This window comes from Rosa chinensis, chromosome 7 (assembly GCF_002994745.2).
Source record: "Rosa chinensis cultivar Old Blush chromosome 7, RchiOBHm-V2, whole genome shotgun sequence".
NCBI classification, from domain to species: Eukaryota; Viridiplantae; Streptophyta; class Magnoliopsida; order Rosales; family Rosaceae; genus Rosa; species Rosa chinensis.
In genome coordinates, this window is record NC_037094.1 from 885,022 (window position 1) to 900,698 (window position 15,677).

At 37.7% G+C, this 15,677-nt stretch overlaps 2 protein-coding genes across 7 annotated transcripts; one reads left to right on the plus strand and one right to left on the minus strand.

The window, feature by feature from the left end:
* Positions 1-292: 292 nt before the first annotated feature.
* On the minus strand, positions 293-9,368 carry LOC112175584 (probable serine/threonine protein kinase IREH1). Of its 4 annotated transcripts, XM_040510155.1 has the most exons (18): positions 8,491-9,367; positions 7,508-7,590; positions 7,226-7,408; positions 5,744-7,132; positions 5,003-5,175; positions 4,577-4,814; positions 3,988-4,080; positions 3,766-3,906; positions 3,588-3,680; positions 3,035-3,239; positions 2,449-2,534; positions 2,221-2,309; positions 1,645-1,696; positions 1,490-1,546; positions 1,217-1,387; positions 1,025-1,102; positions 739-839; positions 293-585 (listed from the first exon to the last, which is right to left on the minus strand). In XM_040510155.1, exons 1-17 carry the CDS (start codon positions 9,200-9,202, stop codon positions 756-758), a joined length of 3,927 nt encoding a protein of 1,308 aa, XP_040366089.1. In that variant the 5' UTR covers positions 9,203-9,367; the 3' UTR covers positions 293-585; positions 739-755. The 4 variants fall into 4 exon arrangements, 3 of the variants coding, with proteins under 3 accessions (XP_040366089.1, XP_040366088.1, XP_024169041.1); XM_040510154.1 differs by lacking the exon at positions 293-585 and having other exon boundaries at positions 593-839; XM_024313273.2 differs by lacking the exon at positions 293-585 and having other exon boundaries at positions 756-839; positions 7,508-7,572; positions 8,491-9,202.
* Positions 9,369-11,175: 1,807 nt separating this feature from the next.
* Positions 11,176-15,379, plus strand: LOC112176325 (protein TIFY 6B). 3 transcript variants are annotated; one of them, XM_024314182.2, is made up of 7 exons: positions 11,176-11,572; positions 13,211-13,407; positions 13,662-13,909; positions 14,058-14,148; positions 14,246-14,573; positions 14,685-14,745; positions 14,942-15,379. In XM_024314182.2, exons 1-7 carry the CDS (start codon positions 11,488-11,490, stop codon positions 15,063-15,065), a joined length of 1,134 nt encoding a protein of 377 aa, XP_024169950.1. In that variant the 5' UTR covers positions 11,176-11,487; the 3' UTR covers positions 15,066-15,379. The 3 variants fall into 3 exon arrangements, with proteins under 3 accessions (XP_024169950.1, XP_024169953.1, XP_024169955.1); XM_024314185.2 differs by having other exon boundaries at positions 13,725-13,909; XM_024314187.2 differs by lacking the exon at positions 11,176-11,572 and adding an exon at positions 13,011-13,084.
* Positions 15,380-15,677: the final 298 nt, after the last annotated feature.

Sequence of the window (15,677 nt, forward strand, 5' to 3'; positions counted from 1 at the left end):
TATTAAAATGATTAGGAGAAGTGATCAAAGTGAGATAAAATACCCCTTAGGGTGACTAAAATGATTAACAGTGTAATAGTTGAGTGACCAAAATAATATATTTGAAACTTGAGTGACTAAAGTGTCAAATGAGTCATAGTTGAGTGACTATTTGTAAAATTATCTCTACACTTAATCATTTACCTACTTGATTTAAATTAGAGGTATGGAACTATGCCTTTCTCGCAATTCGTTAGTAAAGTCATTCCCTTAATTAGTTAATTGTCAGAAGATTATAGCAGCCACTGAAAAATAAAAGTAGATAATAACTCGCCAGCTTTCGAATTACAACTTTCACTGAAACAATTTACATCAGGTTAAAAATTGAGTAAAGACAGCGATTGGAACAGGAACGAACTTGTTGACGTTGCTATGGACCATTAATTAAATAATTAGATTACATTAACGTCTCAAGGCACACAGAAAAAAGGTTCTAACGGTAACCTTGACACCCCAGTGTGTGGACATGTTTTTACCTATAAGTATGAGGGAGGAGGATCACATCCAAAATCAGTTTCAGCATATATCCAAACTCAGATTGCTTAACTGCACATTATATAAATAAATAAATAAATAAAAGGAAAACCATAATTTCTTTGATCATATATGTACAGGGTATACAAACAACAAAGAGAAGCTCAGGGCACAAAAATGCCCCCCGAATCAATGTAATAACAAAACCCCAATCTCAGCTTTTACCGAGTAGGGAGCAGAGGCTATGCACTGCGATGCGATGATGGATCATCCTTAAAACCCTTTGAAAGCAGATCATAGTTGATTGATGCAAGCTGGGAGAGATTCTAGAACGACGATCACATAAGAACAAGTAAGATAGCTTACCAAAATAGGAAAAAGAAATGAGCAGAGTAACAAAAGAAGGATCATACCCACATAATAACAATAAGCTTGACTAGTCAAATTAGAGATGATTTAAAAAAAAAAAACAAAAAAAATATCAATCTACTCTTACAAGTTAAGAAAGTACCTTAAATGAGAAATTACTGAAAGAGTAATTGATAGACGAGCCAGACTCAAACTCTGCAAGGCCTCCACACTCGTCAACCTGTCAATGAACATTTCCCACAGATCATGTCAGTCCTGCAGATCATATGACCTATGGCAAATTATTAAAATCTCATCTCATAGTACGTAGCACTGGTTTCTAGAATTAACATACAACTTCATCATGACGGTTGCTTAAACTGCTGCTGCCACTTAAGCTATCAGCATCACTGGAATCGTCAAGATCACTAGCTGGATAAACATGTTCATCTGAAGGATTCCATGAGTAACGACTGGTGAAGTAACTGGTGTCCATTGCACTGTCTGAAGATGGAACAAACGCAGCCTGGAAGAAATGGAAAATTCATAATAACATGGTGTCAATGTAACCGTATGGTTAAAAAATCTGCATCTTTGTGTTAAGATATATGAATATGCTGTATCATACCTTCTGCCTGGCAAGGGTATCCCAGTTGATATCCTTAAAGAATGGATGCTGCTTTACCTATATCATGATTCAGATCTATTAGCTTATGAATGAGGGTTTTGAAATCATGTAAAGAATATTATTTTAACCAAAGCTAACAAAAGAACCACAATTACCTCTGATGCTCCTCTGGCTCCAAGTCTCTGAGTAGGATCTTCTGTCAATAACCTAGAAACCAGTTGTACCAGCAATATTAAACAAAGAATCTAAATTTACATAATATCACTTCAAACGTCATTTGGTAAGTGATTTATTCCCTTCAATGAGAAGATACCAAAAAAGGTAAGAATAAAATTATATGTGCCTGCACAGGTGCTGTTGCATTTCCATGTTTGATGATTAATTTGGTGAATTTGAGGGGGAAGAGAATGCAGCCTTACAATGTGATTATCCTTCAATTAATGGGCCTTAACCTGGAACTCAGTCAAACTGTAATATCAATTTGCAAGCCTACTCATGCTCTCCTTGGATACTTCCCAAATTTGATAAGGAATCGTTGCCTAAGTTTTAAAATGTAAATAACAGTATCTTAAACAAAACTAAAAACCAGTTGCTCAAACCAATTGGCTAATTGACGGTCTTAATTCTCAACACAGATTGGATGCATTTACCAATAGTCAACTTCATGGAGATGCTAACATCAAATGAAACACGTAAACAAAAGATAAAGAGATCTCCGATGGTTCACTTACTGATCAATCAGATCTGCTGCTTCAGGACTCAATTCTTCAGGTACCCGAGGCCAAGGTATATTTCGGTTGAGTATATTATCAAAAATTGTCTTCAAGCAAACAAAAAAGAACGAGTTAAACAACAACCTCAGGGTCGGATATCAACCAAACTGTGAAAGCAATACATGTTGTATTCAGAACAAAAATCAATCCATGTGTTATACCATATTTTAGAAGCAAGGTACTAACCTGAGGATGTTCTGCATTGAAGGGTGGAATGCCAACAATCAATTCAAACAAAATGACCCCAACAGACCACCAATCTGCAGTTGCAGCTGTGGAACATAGAACAGAAATATATTGTTAAGATCAAGATATTACAAAATAACCGATCAAGCAATGAAAACAACATAAATCAGTTTGGTAAAATACAAGAGTATTATGGATGTTTGCCCTTAAATACATGCATTATAATTGGATGCCTTACATACTTGATTTAATCCAACTAATCTCCTATTGCCAGGTATAAAGACGAAGAAGTTTGTTTGTTTGTTTTTTTTTTTTTAAATAAAAATAAAGAAAATAGTAGCACCTTAAACTAAGAAAAGACTCAAAAGACCATACAAACCATGTTTGGTAAAATACAAGAGTATTCTGGATGTTTTCCGTTAAATACATGCACATTATAATTGGATGCGCTACATACTTGATATACTCCAACTAACCTCCTACTTCATAAAATTGCCAGGTATAAAGATGAAGAGGTTTGTTTTTTTCTTTTTTAATAAAATAAAGAAAATAGTAGCACCTTAAACTAAGAAAAGGCTATACGAACCATGTCCTGTTCCCAACAGTATCTCCGGTGCCAAATAGTCAGGTGTACCCACAGCCGACCGTTTCTTTCGCCTTTCTCGCTGATGCTCAGACAGAGATAGTTCGGCTTCATCTTCCCCAAGTAGGGATGTCTCGCTAACCGCTGGACCAGATAAATCATCAGTGCTGTTAATGAGACCAACCTTTGAAAGCCCAAAGTCTGTCAACTGCTCAGTAGAATACATAAGGTAAAAAGTTAGGAAGGGAGAAAGGGAGGAAGAAAGAAAAAGGATGACAATATCAATGATATTTAGTGAAAACATGAAAAAGGTATGAAAAAGTAACAGTAACAGTAGTATCAGAATGAGATAGATACATCCTCCACCTCGACCCCCACCCCACCCCCGACACCAAAACATCTCATTCAAAAGCAAAAACCAATTTAAATCTAACTAAAGGCCCTAAGCTGAATGAGATAGATGAATCCAACTGTATCAGAAGTTCAGAACCACTATGCATTGATACTGAAATGGTCACCTCAAGCATCCAAAATAAAATGGCAACAAAAGCACTACCTTAACATGGCCATCGTGAGCAATTAACAAATTGTCAGGCTTCAAATCACGATGAACCACAGAAAGTGAATGTAAATATTCTAATGCAAGCACCTGAAACCGAAAAAAATAAAAAATTAGAAAAAGAAAAAAGAAAAAAAAGACATAGTACTCCGACTATGAACTTGTAAGTTCTTACCACTTCAGCTATATATACACGAGCAACATCCTCATCTAAGCAGCCTAAATTTCTCAATAACGAGTACAAATCTCCTCCATTTAGATACTCCATCACAAGATACAAGTTTTCGCGGCAAGTAAAAGAATAGAAGAACCGAACCTGAAACAACACAAATCATGTTAGAATGAGAAAAATGTTTCTCACCGCAAGGTAAAACACACTGCTAGAACATGTGCTCACCACAAAAGGATTGCGGACTGATATCAAGATGTCTCGTTCTGCTAATATACTTTCAACAGCATTTTTACGGATCATATCCGCCTTTTTAAGGACCTGTAAAAAAAATGGCACAAAGTAAGGGTGAAGTTCTCTTCATAGTCGAAAGTATTAAAAAAGTAAAAGAAAAGAGTAAAACATGTTTTTATTTCTTCATTTCGGGGTTTGGCAGGAAATATTAAACTCTGAAAGAAAAGAAAAGAAAAAACAGAAAGAAGACAGAAAACAGACTTGTGCACTTAGGGTATAACACATCATTTCATTAATTAGGGTACTTATTATGAATCTTTATACAGTGAAAAAAAAGAATTATAAATAAAAACATTAAACTGGTATGTGATACTTTCAGGAAATGCTTCCAGGGATTCAAGCATGTGACCAAGAGCAACTATGCACAAGCATAAAGTTGAGCATGGCAGAAATAAACCACAAAAAGCAAAAACCCAGTTATGTATGCAAATGATACAGAACACAGAAGCAGGTGCTCAACCAAAACTAACATACAAACAGAGCACTAAGATCAGCAAGATATTAGGTATCTTATCATACGTACCTTAATTGCAAAAAGATCCCCTGTTGTTCTCTTTTTAGCTAGGAAAACTCGTCCAAATGCCCCACGACTTATTGGTTTAATAATTTCAAAGTCATCTATAGATGTTCGGTCCTTGTTAAAATGTATCGGGCTTGTACGAACCACATCATCATCAAGAGGAGCATCTTCATCAATTATGGTACTTGATATATCAACCTTTTCATCTTCCACTAACTCACAAAGCTGCAAATACTTCTCCCTAAAGCATCACAGTAATACAATTGTATAAAAATCAAATTGAAGAACAAGTGTCACAAAGCTGTCAAGATTTTCCAATTATTGCTTAATTAACTTTTCAGGAGAACTATAGATACCATAATTCAAGGTATTTTAAGTAACACTTTAAACAGTAGGCAAAAACGAATCAAAATAGCAGCAAGTACCCACCGGATCAGCTTCTCAATGCGTGCCCCAAATGTTTCCACCGTAAGTGCATCAAACTTTCTGCGGTCAATAACAACTCTCAAGTCTTCAAGACAAGACAGTAAATATGGAATGGAACGATCATCCTCCAAAGGTGTATTTGCCACGCAACGGGCAATATCAGAAAGTTCATTCATCTGCATCACCCAAAAAGGAGTTAAGTTGATAAAGTAAAATGAAAAAAGTTTTGACAAACACAGTTGAGTACCAGTGACCAACCAAGGCCAGCAGGAGAGCACAGAAAGTTAACTCAATGTTTCATCACTTCATGCTACTTTTAAGATATAATGATGCAAGTCGTATAACACTTCTTCCTTTATAAATGGCTTCTTCCTTTATAAATGGTTAGAACAGAGACTCTAATCCCACTGATATATAAATTATGGAGACACTAGAGACATGCACATACATATATGTTTGAGATGGTTTGTGTAGCTATATAACACAAATTCCCTCTTCACCATAAAGACAAACAAGATTGAAGAAGGCACTAAATGTATGACGTAATTAACTTCTATGTTCCTTTGATAACGAAAATTTTAGTTCTTGGAGACACTAAATATTTCATGCATTTAGAATTCGACAAAGATGCAGCTCATATTGTAAGCCTGTATCCTTCCATTGCATCCCAAGAATCATAAGTATGTGTCCAGGAAACTCCTGGTGCAAAGAGTAATCGCAAAAGAAAATATATAAAAGAGATACCTGAGGAAGATCATCTTGCTCAGAAAAAGAAGCCTTGCCTGCCAGGAGCAAGTCAATCTGACTGGCCTTTGGTGTCAATAAAGGAGACCTAGGCGTCATGCTACCTGCAGATGATGTTGTCATTCCTTGATCAGACTTGGGCCCAAAACGAGTTCTACATGACATGGAGGGCAAACCCTTCAGGTCATCCATGAAAGATGAATTATCAGCTTCAGGAAAACAATCAAGCATTTCCTCAGAGCCTCTATGGGACCAATCACTGAGTTTTGGAGAGAGACCGTCGGATTCTTCAGTCACACTCGAATTTGATATTTTTGCAACATCTGGACTTCCTATGCCATGCTGAATGTCCTTTTGAGTGAAGGACTCCATCATCTTTTCAAGAGTTTCAGATATTCTGACAAGACGCTCATTGACACTTAGACCTTTCTGATCACATCGATCAGCAATTGCACAAATTCTTGAATGGTCTTCCACATTTGAAGTTGGAACCTCATCCTCACAAATGCGACAAATTATAGAAGTGTCATCAGATCCACTAGGAGGATATCCCCACCCCCAAGAAGCTTTGTGTCCATGCTTGGGTTCATGAGAATCCTTGGCAGAAGGCTCGGGAGGTTTCACAGTAGTCTGATCAATATCAGAAGACACTCTCCTGTGTTCTGAAGCCTTCAACTGCTCAACCTTAACATCCTTCTGATCCTTTACTTTAGAAACTTCTTTCATGCTTTTTCCGACTGGAGATGGGAATTTCTTCCATGAGGTAATTCGGTCCCTACTAGCAGGAGATTCCAAACTCTTCGAGGGGAGATCGGCAGGAGGGGGGATTGCAGGTTGTGTAACCGCATGATCTCTCTTCCAATCCAAGCTATGCTGCTCCTGACTGTAAGATTTCCTAGCTGAAGCTGCTTTAGATGCCTTTGTAACACTTGAAATTTTTGTATCCTTTACCAAACTTGGAGGAATTCTTTTATCTGCAGAATTAAGTCTTTTATCTATGGAATTCAGAATTCTTGATTGACGAAGCTGGAAAACCGGTACATCCTCGGCCAATCCACTTTCCTTATGGAACTGCAACAACCTGGTACATCTAGTGAGTATGAAAAGCATTCGGGTGTGAAGCTGCTTAAGTGTACCCGGAGGAAGTTCTTGACGTCTATCATCCAAATCCTGAACTATGCCTTCACACTGAAGCCAAAACTCTCCAGATGATGTCATTGCACAACTTCGAGCTAAAACCAGCAAGTCCTCAATGGTTTCCTGCCAGTCTGGATGAGTATCTGCATTTTTTTCAAGAACACCAACCAAATCTGCTGCAAATACAGCTAGATCGGAGTTCACTTCTTCCTTTGCTTTATCAAATTTAGCCCGAATCACAACCAATATTTCCTGCATACAACAAGGTGATTACAAATAGGTCAAACTTGCTAAGGAAATTTCATTTACGCCTTAATATATACTGCAAGAGGAAAACATAATTACCTCCACGTTGTTCAAGCCCCGAGGCTTCCAAAATGGGAAAGGTCGAACACCTTTGGAATTTAGTTCATGGGAAAAACTTTTTATATCAGCAGGATGCCTCTTCCTTGGTGCACTCGTTAAACGCAGTATAGCTTGAAAACGGGGAGATTCAGACTCTTTGGGATTATCACAATCATATGCAGGCTAGAAAGGTACATATCAATTGCAAACACATTATGACAAGAACTAATAGATAGTAGAAACAGTTGGAGAAAAAAAAAAAAGCAAGAGGAAATCTGTTACCTCTGGTGTGCAAACTTCTGAACTTCTCAAGACTCCAGAGCGACCTCGGGATGATATCTTTCGCCCTGTTAAGGATGATTGAACTATTAAAGGTCATTCGTGAGGAACAAACCCACAACAGGTTTACCACTCATTATTGAATAAGGAAGATGTAAAACCTTCAGTAATTTGCAAGGTGTTAAAGGTCACAATAGTAAAAGCTAAATATAGAAAAATAATGAAGAAGATGTAACAGCAAAAGGAAATACATTCAAGAACATGTTTACATGAAAAGAGCATCTAAAATATAAACGTTCTTCATAAGTTGGCATTGGTCTCATCATTTCTGTGTCTTAGTTTTCACTTTTCAGTAAAAAATCATATTTGCCAGTCCATATCATGTCAATGCTACATTCCAAGGCCTAGTGATGAACTATAACTAAAATTATGGCCGTTGTATGTCTTTGACAAGTTTTCCCTGTAAATATTTGGGACCCTATATTGATATCCGCTGCTCATTGCCAACTAAATATGTAGAAGCAAACATTCATTACTATAAAGTTTTTTTTTTTTTTTGGTCAAATATATAGTGAGTTCCTGTACTGAAACAATCCACATTCCACCCAACTAATACATAACGGGTCATCGCTTAATCATGTCCCATTTCTGACTCAACACACATATTCCTTTCCACCATAAACTCTTGACTTCATCCAATGCAGAAACACCAACTCAGGGTTACAATGTCTATTATAAGTACCATGTGATTCCTCAGCTCCGCGAACCCTACAATTTTCTAGTTCACATAAATTTGTCGACATCTACTAGTTTTGGTTCGAGTTAAAGTGATTTACTGGGTACTGCCTATCAGAGTGTTTCAATGCCATGTGATTCCTACGTCCTAAGCTCAAAACACTACCATTTAGTAACCACATTACTAGATCATAAACTGAAATTGGCATAAATTCATAAAAAAAACACTGTGTATTGCTCATAACCAATACCAGCTTCAGCAGAGGATTCGCCACCATTCTGCAACCGCGACGGCGGCGCAGGCATGTTAGGGCTTTGGTCTCTGGAAGGCACACTACCAGTTGACATACTATCCGAATTACTGCCATTATCAACCCAGCTCCCACTTGTCACACTCTCATTGAACCCCGTCCTGCTCAGACTCGCCGCCGCCTCCTTCTTCTTCAACCCTGCACTACCGTCACCGGCGCCGGGCCTAGACAAATTACTAGACCCCAACGCCGAGCCTTTGTCTCCCCTAAACCCGAAAAAGCTTTCCTGCGGCAGCGGCCCCGATCTCGTCTTTATCCTGTTCAACCCGAGAGACGATGCCAGAATGGGAGACACCGAAGCCGGCTCCACCGCCGCCGACTTCTTCGGAGTCGTCGTCGTCGTCGAACTCAGGCCAGCTAAGCTGGACTTGATCGGCGTTTTCGGCTGCGCTTGTTGACTGTCTTTCCCCTTGGCGTCCTTCTTCTTCGTCCCGCCTTTGACTTGCGCTTGCCGACTAGAGCCGCCTCCAAAGACGGCGGCGGAGCTTGTAGTGGCGGCTTTGGAGTCGTCTTTGACGGCGGATTTGGATTTCTTCTTATCGGATCTGCTTGGGGAGTTGGAGCCGAGCGATCGGGGGCTGTTGGTGGAGCCATCAGGACTGTTGGAGGAGTCTGATTTCTTGGAGGAGAAGAACCTCCCCTTGAACACCATTGTTAGGGCAGGAGAGAGAGTTTTAGGGCTTGTGAAATTGGTGGTGCAGCCCTAGCTAGCATGGGAGCCTAGGGCTGCTTAGAGAAGAAGAGAGAGAGAAGAATAGGAAAGTTGTTAGGAATTTTGGAATGGATAGTGAATATTTTGAATGCAGGAGAAGAAAGGGTTGAAGATACAGGGACTCCACCCATAAAGCCATCCGTACAGGCGCGTTAATAGTAGAAAATGGATTTAACGTTTATATAGTAGAATCTACCATTTACCATGGGGTAAATTTACATTAACATTTATCCATTTATATATATATATATATATATATATATATATTTTGTGATTTCTTTTTCTCATTGAAGATTGAAAAGGTTGAGTAGACCAACAGAAAAAAATAGGTTGAGAAATGAACTTGGTAATATTGAGGTTAGATGATCAACCATCATTTTACTGTTACGCAAATGACACAGTGCATACGTTATTATTTTCCCAAATACTTGGCACGTGTTATTTGCACTCGTCATAGTTAATCGAATACCTATTAATTTATGCATGTTCATTGTTTAACACGTGTTAAGTACTTATCGAATTGGTAACATGTCTACCTAGACTGCGGTGGACAACAAATTTACATTTTAAAGTGAATACAACTACAAAAGTAGCGTCTAAGAAGGAAAAATGATCAAAAAATTATTACGCAGAATCTAATAAGATAGTTAAGACTATTAGTAGTATTAGAGTAAAGTGAATTTAAGGAAATTGTTGCCTTAAAGAGAAAAAAAAAATAAAGAGAAAAGGATTGGTGCATCGAGTCAATGATGGGGATGATAGTATGGACTTTTTGACATCCCTATCAGTCTAACACTAACAGCATGGGCTTTGTCAACTATTCAGTTGGGCCTCGAAGTTCCCGATTAGGCTACCAGCCCGAAGTTGCACCAAAAATTTCAAATCTCTCTGGTATTTAAAGGACAGAACTGTCATTAATCTCCTACAAGATAAGCCCATAACAGAAATGCGATGAGCTATAATTTGCAATGTAGCCCAAACACAAGGCCATAGATTTTATAAATAGTTTTTTGTTTCTTATAAATAGAATTGGTCCATATATAACAATTCTTTAAATAGTTTTGTTATTTTATTGCCGCATGCAGAACGCTTTCCTTTATTTTTTTAAGAGCATTACATTTTATACTACCAGTTCGAAAACTATGACGCCAAAATGATTTTTTCTTGTTTTGTTTTGGACCGACTGACCAAAGTGAAATTTTATAATTGTACATAAATAACAAGCATGTTCCACAGTTCTGTTATACAAGTAAAGTATTTGGCTTTTCCTTATCCGCCCACATGTCCGCTATAATATAATATAGTTTGTTCAATATACAATATGATTTCTTTGAAACTTTCGTGTCACGTTATGGGAAAATTTCTTGGACCACCAAAAATGATCTAGCTGTTGAACAAGACTTTATCATGTAAACGATCCATCGAAGATCGTTTTCACGTGTTCGTGCATTTCGTCTCGTACGATTTGAGGGCCGAACCATGCGATGACTTCTGTCAAAATTCATATATTGAATCATCTACGTTAATCATCATTAATAACTATGTAATGCTGAAAATATTCTTACTACATTATTATATATTTATAATTTGTAGTGATTTTGTGTGGAACGGTCGAACCAGTTAAGTGATCATGGAGCTTCTCGGCCTCCACATTATCAACGCGCCACCTGAGTCAGAGAAGAAGAATCTCCCTCTCCCCGTCGTTTACCTCACATGGCCACATGGGACAATCCCAGCCTCATTAAAGAGGACAAGAATTATATAAGCTCACCAACGAAAAGACAAGCACGTACAACAACAAATATTGGGCAACTTTGTCACACGTGTCACGCCCACAGTCTCTCCCTCACTCTTCTAAACCAGCCACGAGGCTTCCACTCCGGCGCCGCACGTGGTTTTCAACCGGTACCTCCCGGTCTCCGACTGAACCAGCCGGTCACCGCAAAAGGACAACTTTTGGGTGTGTGTATATTTATCACCATCACCCATGTACAACTCTGAAAACGTTTGTTGTCTTCAATTAGTTTCTATATCCAGAGAAGCAAGAATTTAGTCAAAGCTTTTGTTCTTTCATGGTTAAGGAGCTTTGTTTCTGGTACTGTCGGAACAATTAAGATTCAAAGAAGAGAGCTTCTGCTTGTTTTGGCTTTGAAGATTCAACAAGTTACTTTTTTACTTGTTGCCGTACTTCAGCTCTGCAAATCTTTGTGGTTTTGAGCTAAAAAATGGAGAGGGATTTCTTGGGTTTGAGTTCAAAGAAGACCTGTGTGACTGTGAAAGATGAAGCCAATGATGAACCCAAGAATTCAGGTTTGCTTTATTTATTATTATATATATATTTTTTTATACTTTGCTTCTTGCTTGCAGTACTATTGCTATATGAATTGAATGATTGAATCTTAGCGTGCTGAAATTCTTGCACTTTGTGATGAAAATCATTGTTTTGTGATTCGGTTTTTGAGCTTGTGCTCTGTTTGGTTAGTGGAAAACTGAGGGGAAAGAAACAGATTAACAAGTCTAATCCTTGCTTAGTGCTTACTTAGCTGAAACAAGTAGTCACTTAAATGATTATACTTTATCAGTAATCAGTTCCTTCTGAATTTGGATTCTGTTTGGGAAGCAATTTTCATGAAGAGGCCTTAGAATATAGTTGTGCAGAATTGAAACATATAATTGCAGCATGCAGAGGACTTATATGTCTGCAAATATAGGGCTTCACTGTTCTGTACAGGCTAATTGTAGATGCATGCCTAAAGATTAATTGTGGCTGCTGGAACTATTTACTTGTGGGTCTATCAGTCAGTCAGATAAAATTGCTGAGTTTGTTTTTGCTGGTGGTACGAGCATGGTTTCAGATGTCTTTTAATTTTACAAACTACACCTCCCTCCCTGCACATGTCCATTGGAAAATTACTCACCGAGGGAGGTGCATGTAGAAAAGGGGCACCGATTTCAGTCCCCTAATTTTATACTAGATTTCTCATTGAAAATGTGCCTTGTTTCTTTTCAGAAATGTTTGCATTCTCCATATGCTAGTTTGATGGCTTAGACAGGATAATGTATTTATTCCCTAACATGCGAAAGAAATGCTATGTATTAAAGCAACGTGTCACGTTCGCTTTTGCATATGGAAACTGTGATATATTAAACTAAGCCTGGCCGACCAAGCAAAGTGCTACAGCTACAACATTATAATTAAAAAACTTGAGCAATATTGTAATGAGCTTCATTATAGAATTAAGTACAACAAGAAATAGAATAACACAATCTAATAACAAGGACATAGAGTTTCTAATTATATATTAGGATCCTATATACTACTACTCAAATCTCGTTTTGTGGGCAGTACTGCCTGTCCAGATGTTACCAGCATTTTAATAGAATACTCAATTGATTGAACAAATCTGCTAAAGAGTCTAGTACTGATTAGTGATTATAATACTTACAGTCCTACCACAAACAAAGCGTGCAGCTCAAATTTTCTGAAGGAGGGTTGGAGTTTGCTAGTTGTTTAATGACATTCATTGGCTGTTCTCGTTCTCTTTCCCCATCTATTTAGTAAAAAACGTGAGCTGAAGTTGACGATGTGTCTGCATTCGTATTGTCTGTTGTAGTCTCTTTTATTAAAGATTCTTTATATTAATAGTATTATTGATCAGCTAGATTGGCTGACAGCTGTAATGATCATGTTGAGAATACTTTTAAGGTTCTCAGATATAAATTATAATTACTATGACTATATTGCAAGAAAAGTAAGTTTCTTGTTGGCATCTAAATTTAGTCTGCTGTTGTTTGTAACCTAAAGTTTAACATATTTTTGAGGTATGTTGAGCAATCATCTACACGATGACAGTAAATTGTTGTCTTTGTCACATCGCATCCAAAACTCAATTTAAGAGTAAGTGAGTAACTAATTGGTTTGGCGCTTCATTTTTATTGTTTCTGCAGTAGTAACAAGAAGCTCAAATTCAGGGATGCAGTGGTCGTTTTCAAACAAGGTTTCTGCACTTCCTCAGTTCCTATCTTTCACGGCTCCTCAAGAAGAGATGTCGAGAAAAGGTGTTCATGACACATCTTCATTCACGACTATATCAACTGCTGATGTTTTTGAATCTAGCCGGAAGTCGTCCTCCGGTGTAATCCAGGTATGTCTCCCTTTTTTTCGGAATCTCTTTGTCCCCACTTTCTCAATGTTATGCAGTTCCACCTATTATTTGTTTCTCCGAGAAAGTATAATTGTATAGAACTTACACCTTTACATAAACTATAATTTGGTCAGTATTGAGGACTTTGGAAAAATACTGTTACTTATCTGTTTTGCTGAAGAAATACAGGTGAAGTTTGAATACTTGTTCTGTTTGAACTTAATTTTCCTGCATCCTTTGCTTTACTTCTGTAGAAAAGTTTCATTCATGATAAGCAAGCTGGAAACCACTATGCAATGACAGTCTATCCTATGCAGCACCCAGGAGCCAATCCAATAATCCCTATTTCTTTGAGTACTCCTGTTCTCCAAAACAATCTTTTTGGGCAGAAAAACATGGTTGGTTCAACAATAAAACCACAGCCGCTTGCAGGAGTTCCAATTCTAACCCCTGTATCTGCTCTTCCGTCTAAAAGTTCGGTAGTTGGTACCACTGATCTCAGGTACTTTATATATAGCAGATACCGTCTTCATACCATAGTTCTACTGAAAAATATAAACTTTGTTACATAAAGAAACTTTTCTAAAGATATTTAATCAAATATTTGTTACTAAGGAAATCCTAGAGGCTAAGTTGAATTTATTATGTAGGAATGCATCCAATTCTTCAGGTGTGCCTGCTCAGTTAACAATTTTCTATGCTGGCACTGTGAATGTTTACCATGATATATCTCCTGAGAAGGTATGTTTAATCCGTTTCTTCCACTCATATATTGAACCTTAGGTGAAAGAATTATTAAACAGTTAGTAATGATTTATTTCCTCATTACTCTATACAGGCCCAGGCTATTATGTTGCTGGCTGGAAATGGATCTTCTCCAGCTCATAGTAAGCTGCCTTCCACAGCTCAAGTGCAAACACCATTCCCTAGTCCTTCCACAGGTGATGGTTTCTTTAGGAACCAGTCTCATATTGCATCATCAATCTCTGGCCTTGCCAGCCCTCTTTCTGTGACGTCACATGCTAGTTCTTGCCCCAGAGGAGCATTTAGTAGCAGCAACGCTTTAACTGTATCAAAACCAGTAGCAACTTCAGTATCTTCAATCAATCACTCAGAGCCTTTAAAAGTGGCAGCACAATCTGTTATGACAAACCTCATTCCAGCAGGTAGTTTTCTAACTTTTCCTTCATGTATGCTGCGTTACTGTTTTATCTATAATGTACAATGCCTTTTATCATGTTCAGTTTTCATTGAAGATATCTTATTTCTGTCTGCAGTACCTGTGCCTCAAGCTCGTAAAGCATCCTTGGCTCGGTTTTTTGAGAAGCGCAAGGAGAGGTAACTTTCAAGGGTTTCTCCCCCTCCCTATAGGCCCAGCTTACATTCACTTGTAGAGAGAAACACATAACCATTCTTTGTTAATTTTCAACACTCCATTACAATCAACATTCTCTGAAAGTGCATAGACTCAAGTCAAAAGTCGTGTGTTTTTGCCATACTTGCCTGACATAGAGCTTCCTATGTGTGCATTTAGGATGACAAGCACATTGCCATACAATCTCAGCAAAAAATCTCCAGACTGCAGCACACCAGGTTCCGAGGGCGTGACATTCTCTTTCAACTCTTCTGGTTCCTGTCCTCCCCAAGCCATAAATTAGGCCAACGAGAAGAAAAATCCTACTCTCCTCAATTCTTCAACATTTCAACTACTTAACAGATGTTGGATAATTCATTTCTTACCAATCACTTTTCCTTTCTTAGTTTGTAAGATCAATTTTTTGACCTGAAGGTTTAGGTAAATATGATAGATAGATATATATGGTCAAGTCTTTCTCTTTTTTTACTTCTCATCTTGTTGTAAAAAAGTATATATTTACTTTGCATTGAAGGTCAATTTACTGGTCATGTTTGTATTGATATGTTGTAAGACTTCTAGCCGTTCACGTTAATGGAAAAACAATATTTTGTTAAAGCCATCATATTCGTTCTTATGATTCCTTTTTTTTTTTTAGGACAAAGTATTGATTCTTATGATTGAAGCCTTGAGTTTAGCTCAATAATATGAACATGGGAGTGACCATCATTGACCTGTTCAGGCTTTTTAGTAAATATTAAGGTAAAACAGTAAATTGCCTTACTTTTACCATATCAGAAGAAAGAGAATAACTATGAACATAAGGTGAATTTTTAAGGCGCCAAAAATTCTGGCTTTCTGAAGGTGACGCCGCCACGGTAATTTGAAACAGTAAAACTGTAAAAAAGTGATGTTG

What these genes read in the sequence shown, in the direction of transcription:
- LOC112176325 (XM_024314182.2), top strand. Translation starts at nt 11,488, where the DNA reads ATGGAGAGGGATTTCTTGGGTTTGAGTTCAAAGAAGACCTGTGTGACT. An exon ending in TGATGAACCCAAGAATTCAG is followed by an intron (nt 11,573 to 13,210) that starts GTTTGCTTTATT and finishes TTGTTTCTGCAG; the next exon opens with TAGTAACAAGAAGCTCAAAT. An exon ending in GACAAACCTCATTCCAGCAG is followed by an intron (nt 14,574 to 14,684) that starts GTAGTTTTCTAA and finishes TTCTGTCTGCAG; the next exon opens with TACCTGTGCCTCAAGCTCGT.
- LOC112175584 (XM_040510155.1), bottom strand. Translation starts at nt 9,202, where the DNA reads ATGGTGTTCAAGGGGAGGTTCTTCTCCTCCAAGAAATCAGACTCCTCC. An exon ending in CTCACGATGGCCATGTTAAG is followed by an intron (nt 3,240 to 3,587) that starts GTAGTGCTTTTG and finishes TCTACTGAGCAG; the next exon opens with TTGACAGACTTTGGGCTTTC. An exon ending in GCAGCAGATCTGATTGATCA is followed by an intron (nt 1,697 to 2,220) that starts GTAAGTGAACCA and finishes ACTGGTTTCTAG; the next exon opens with GTTATTGACAGAAGATCCTA.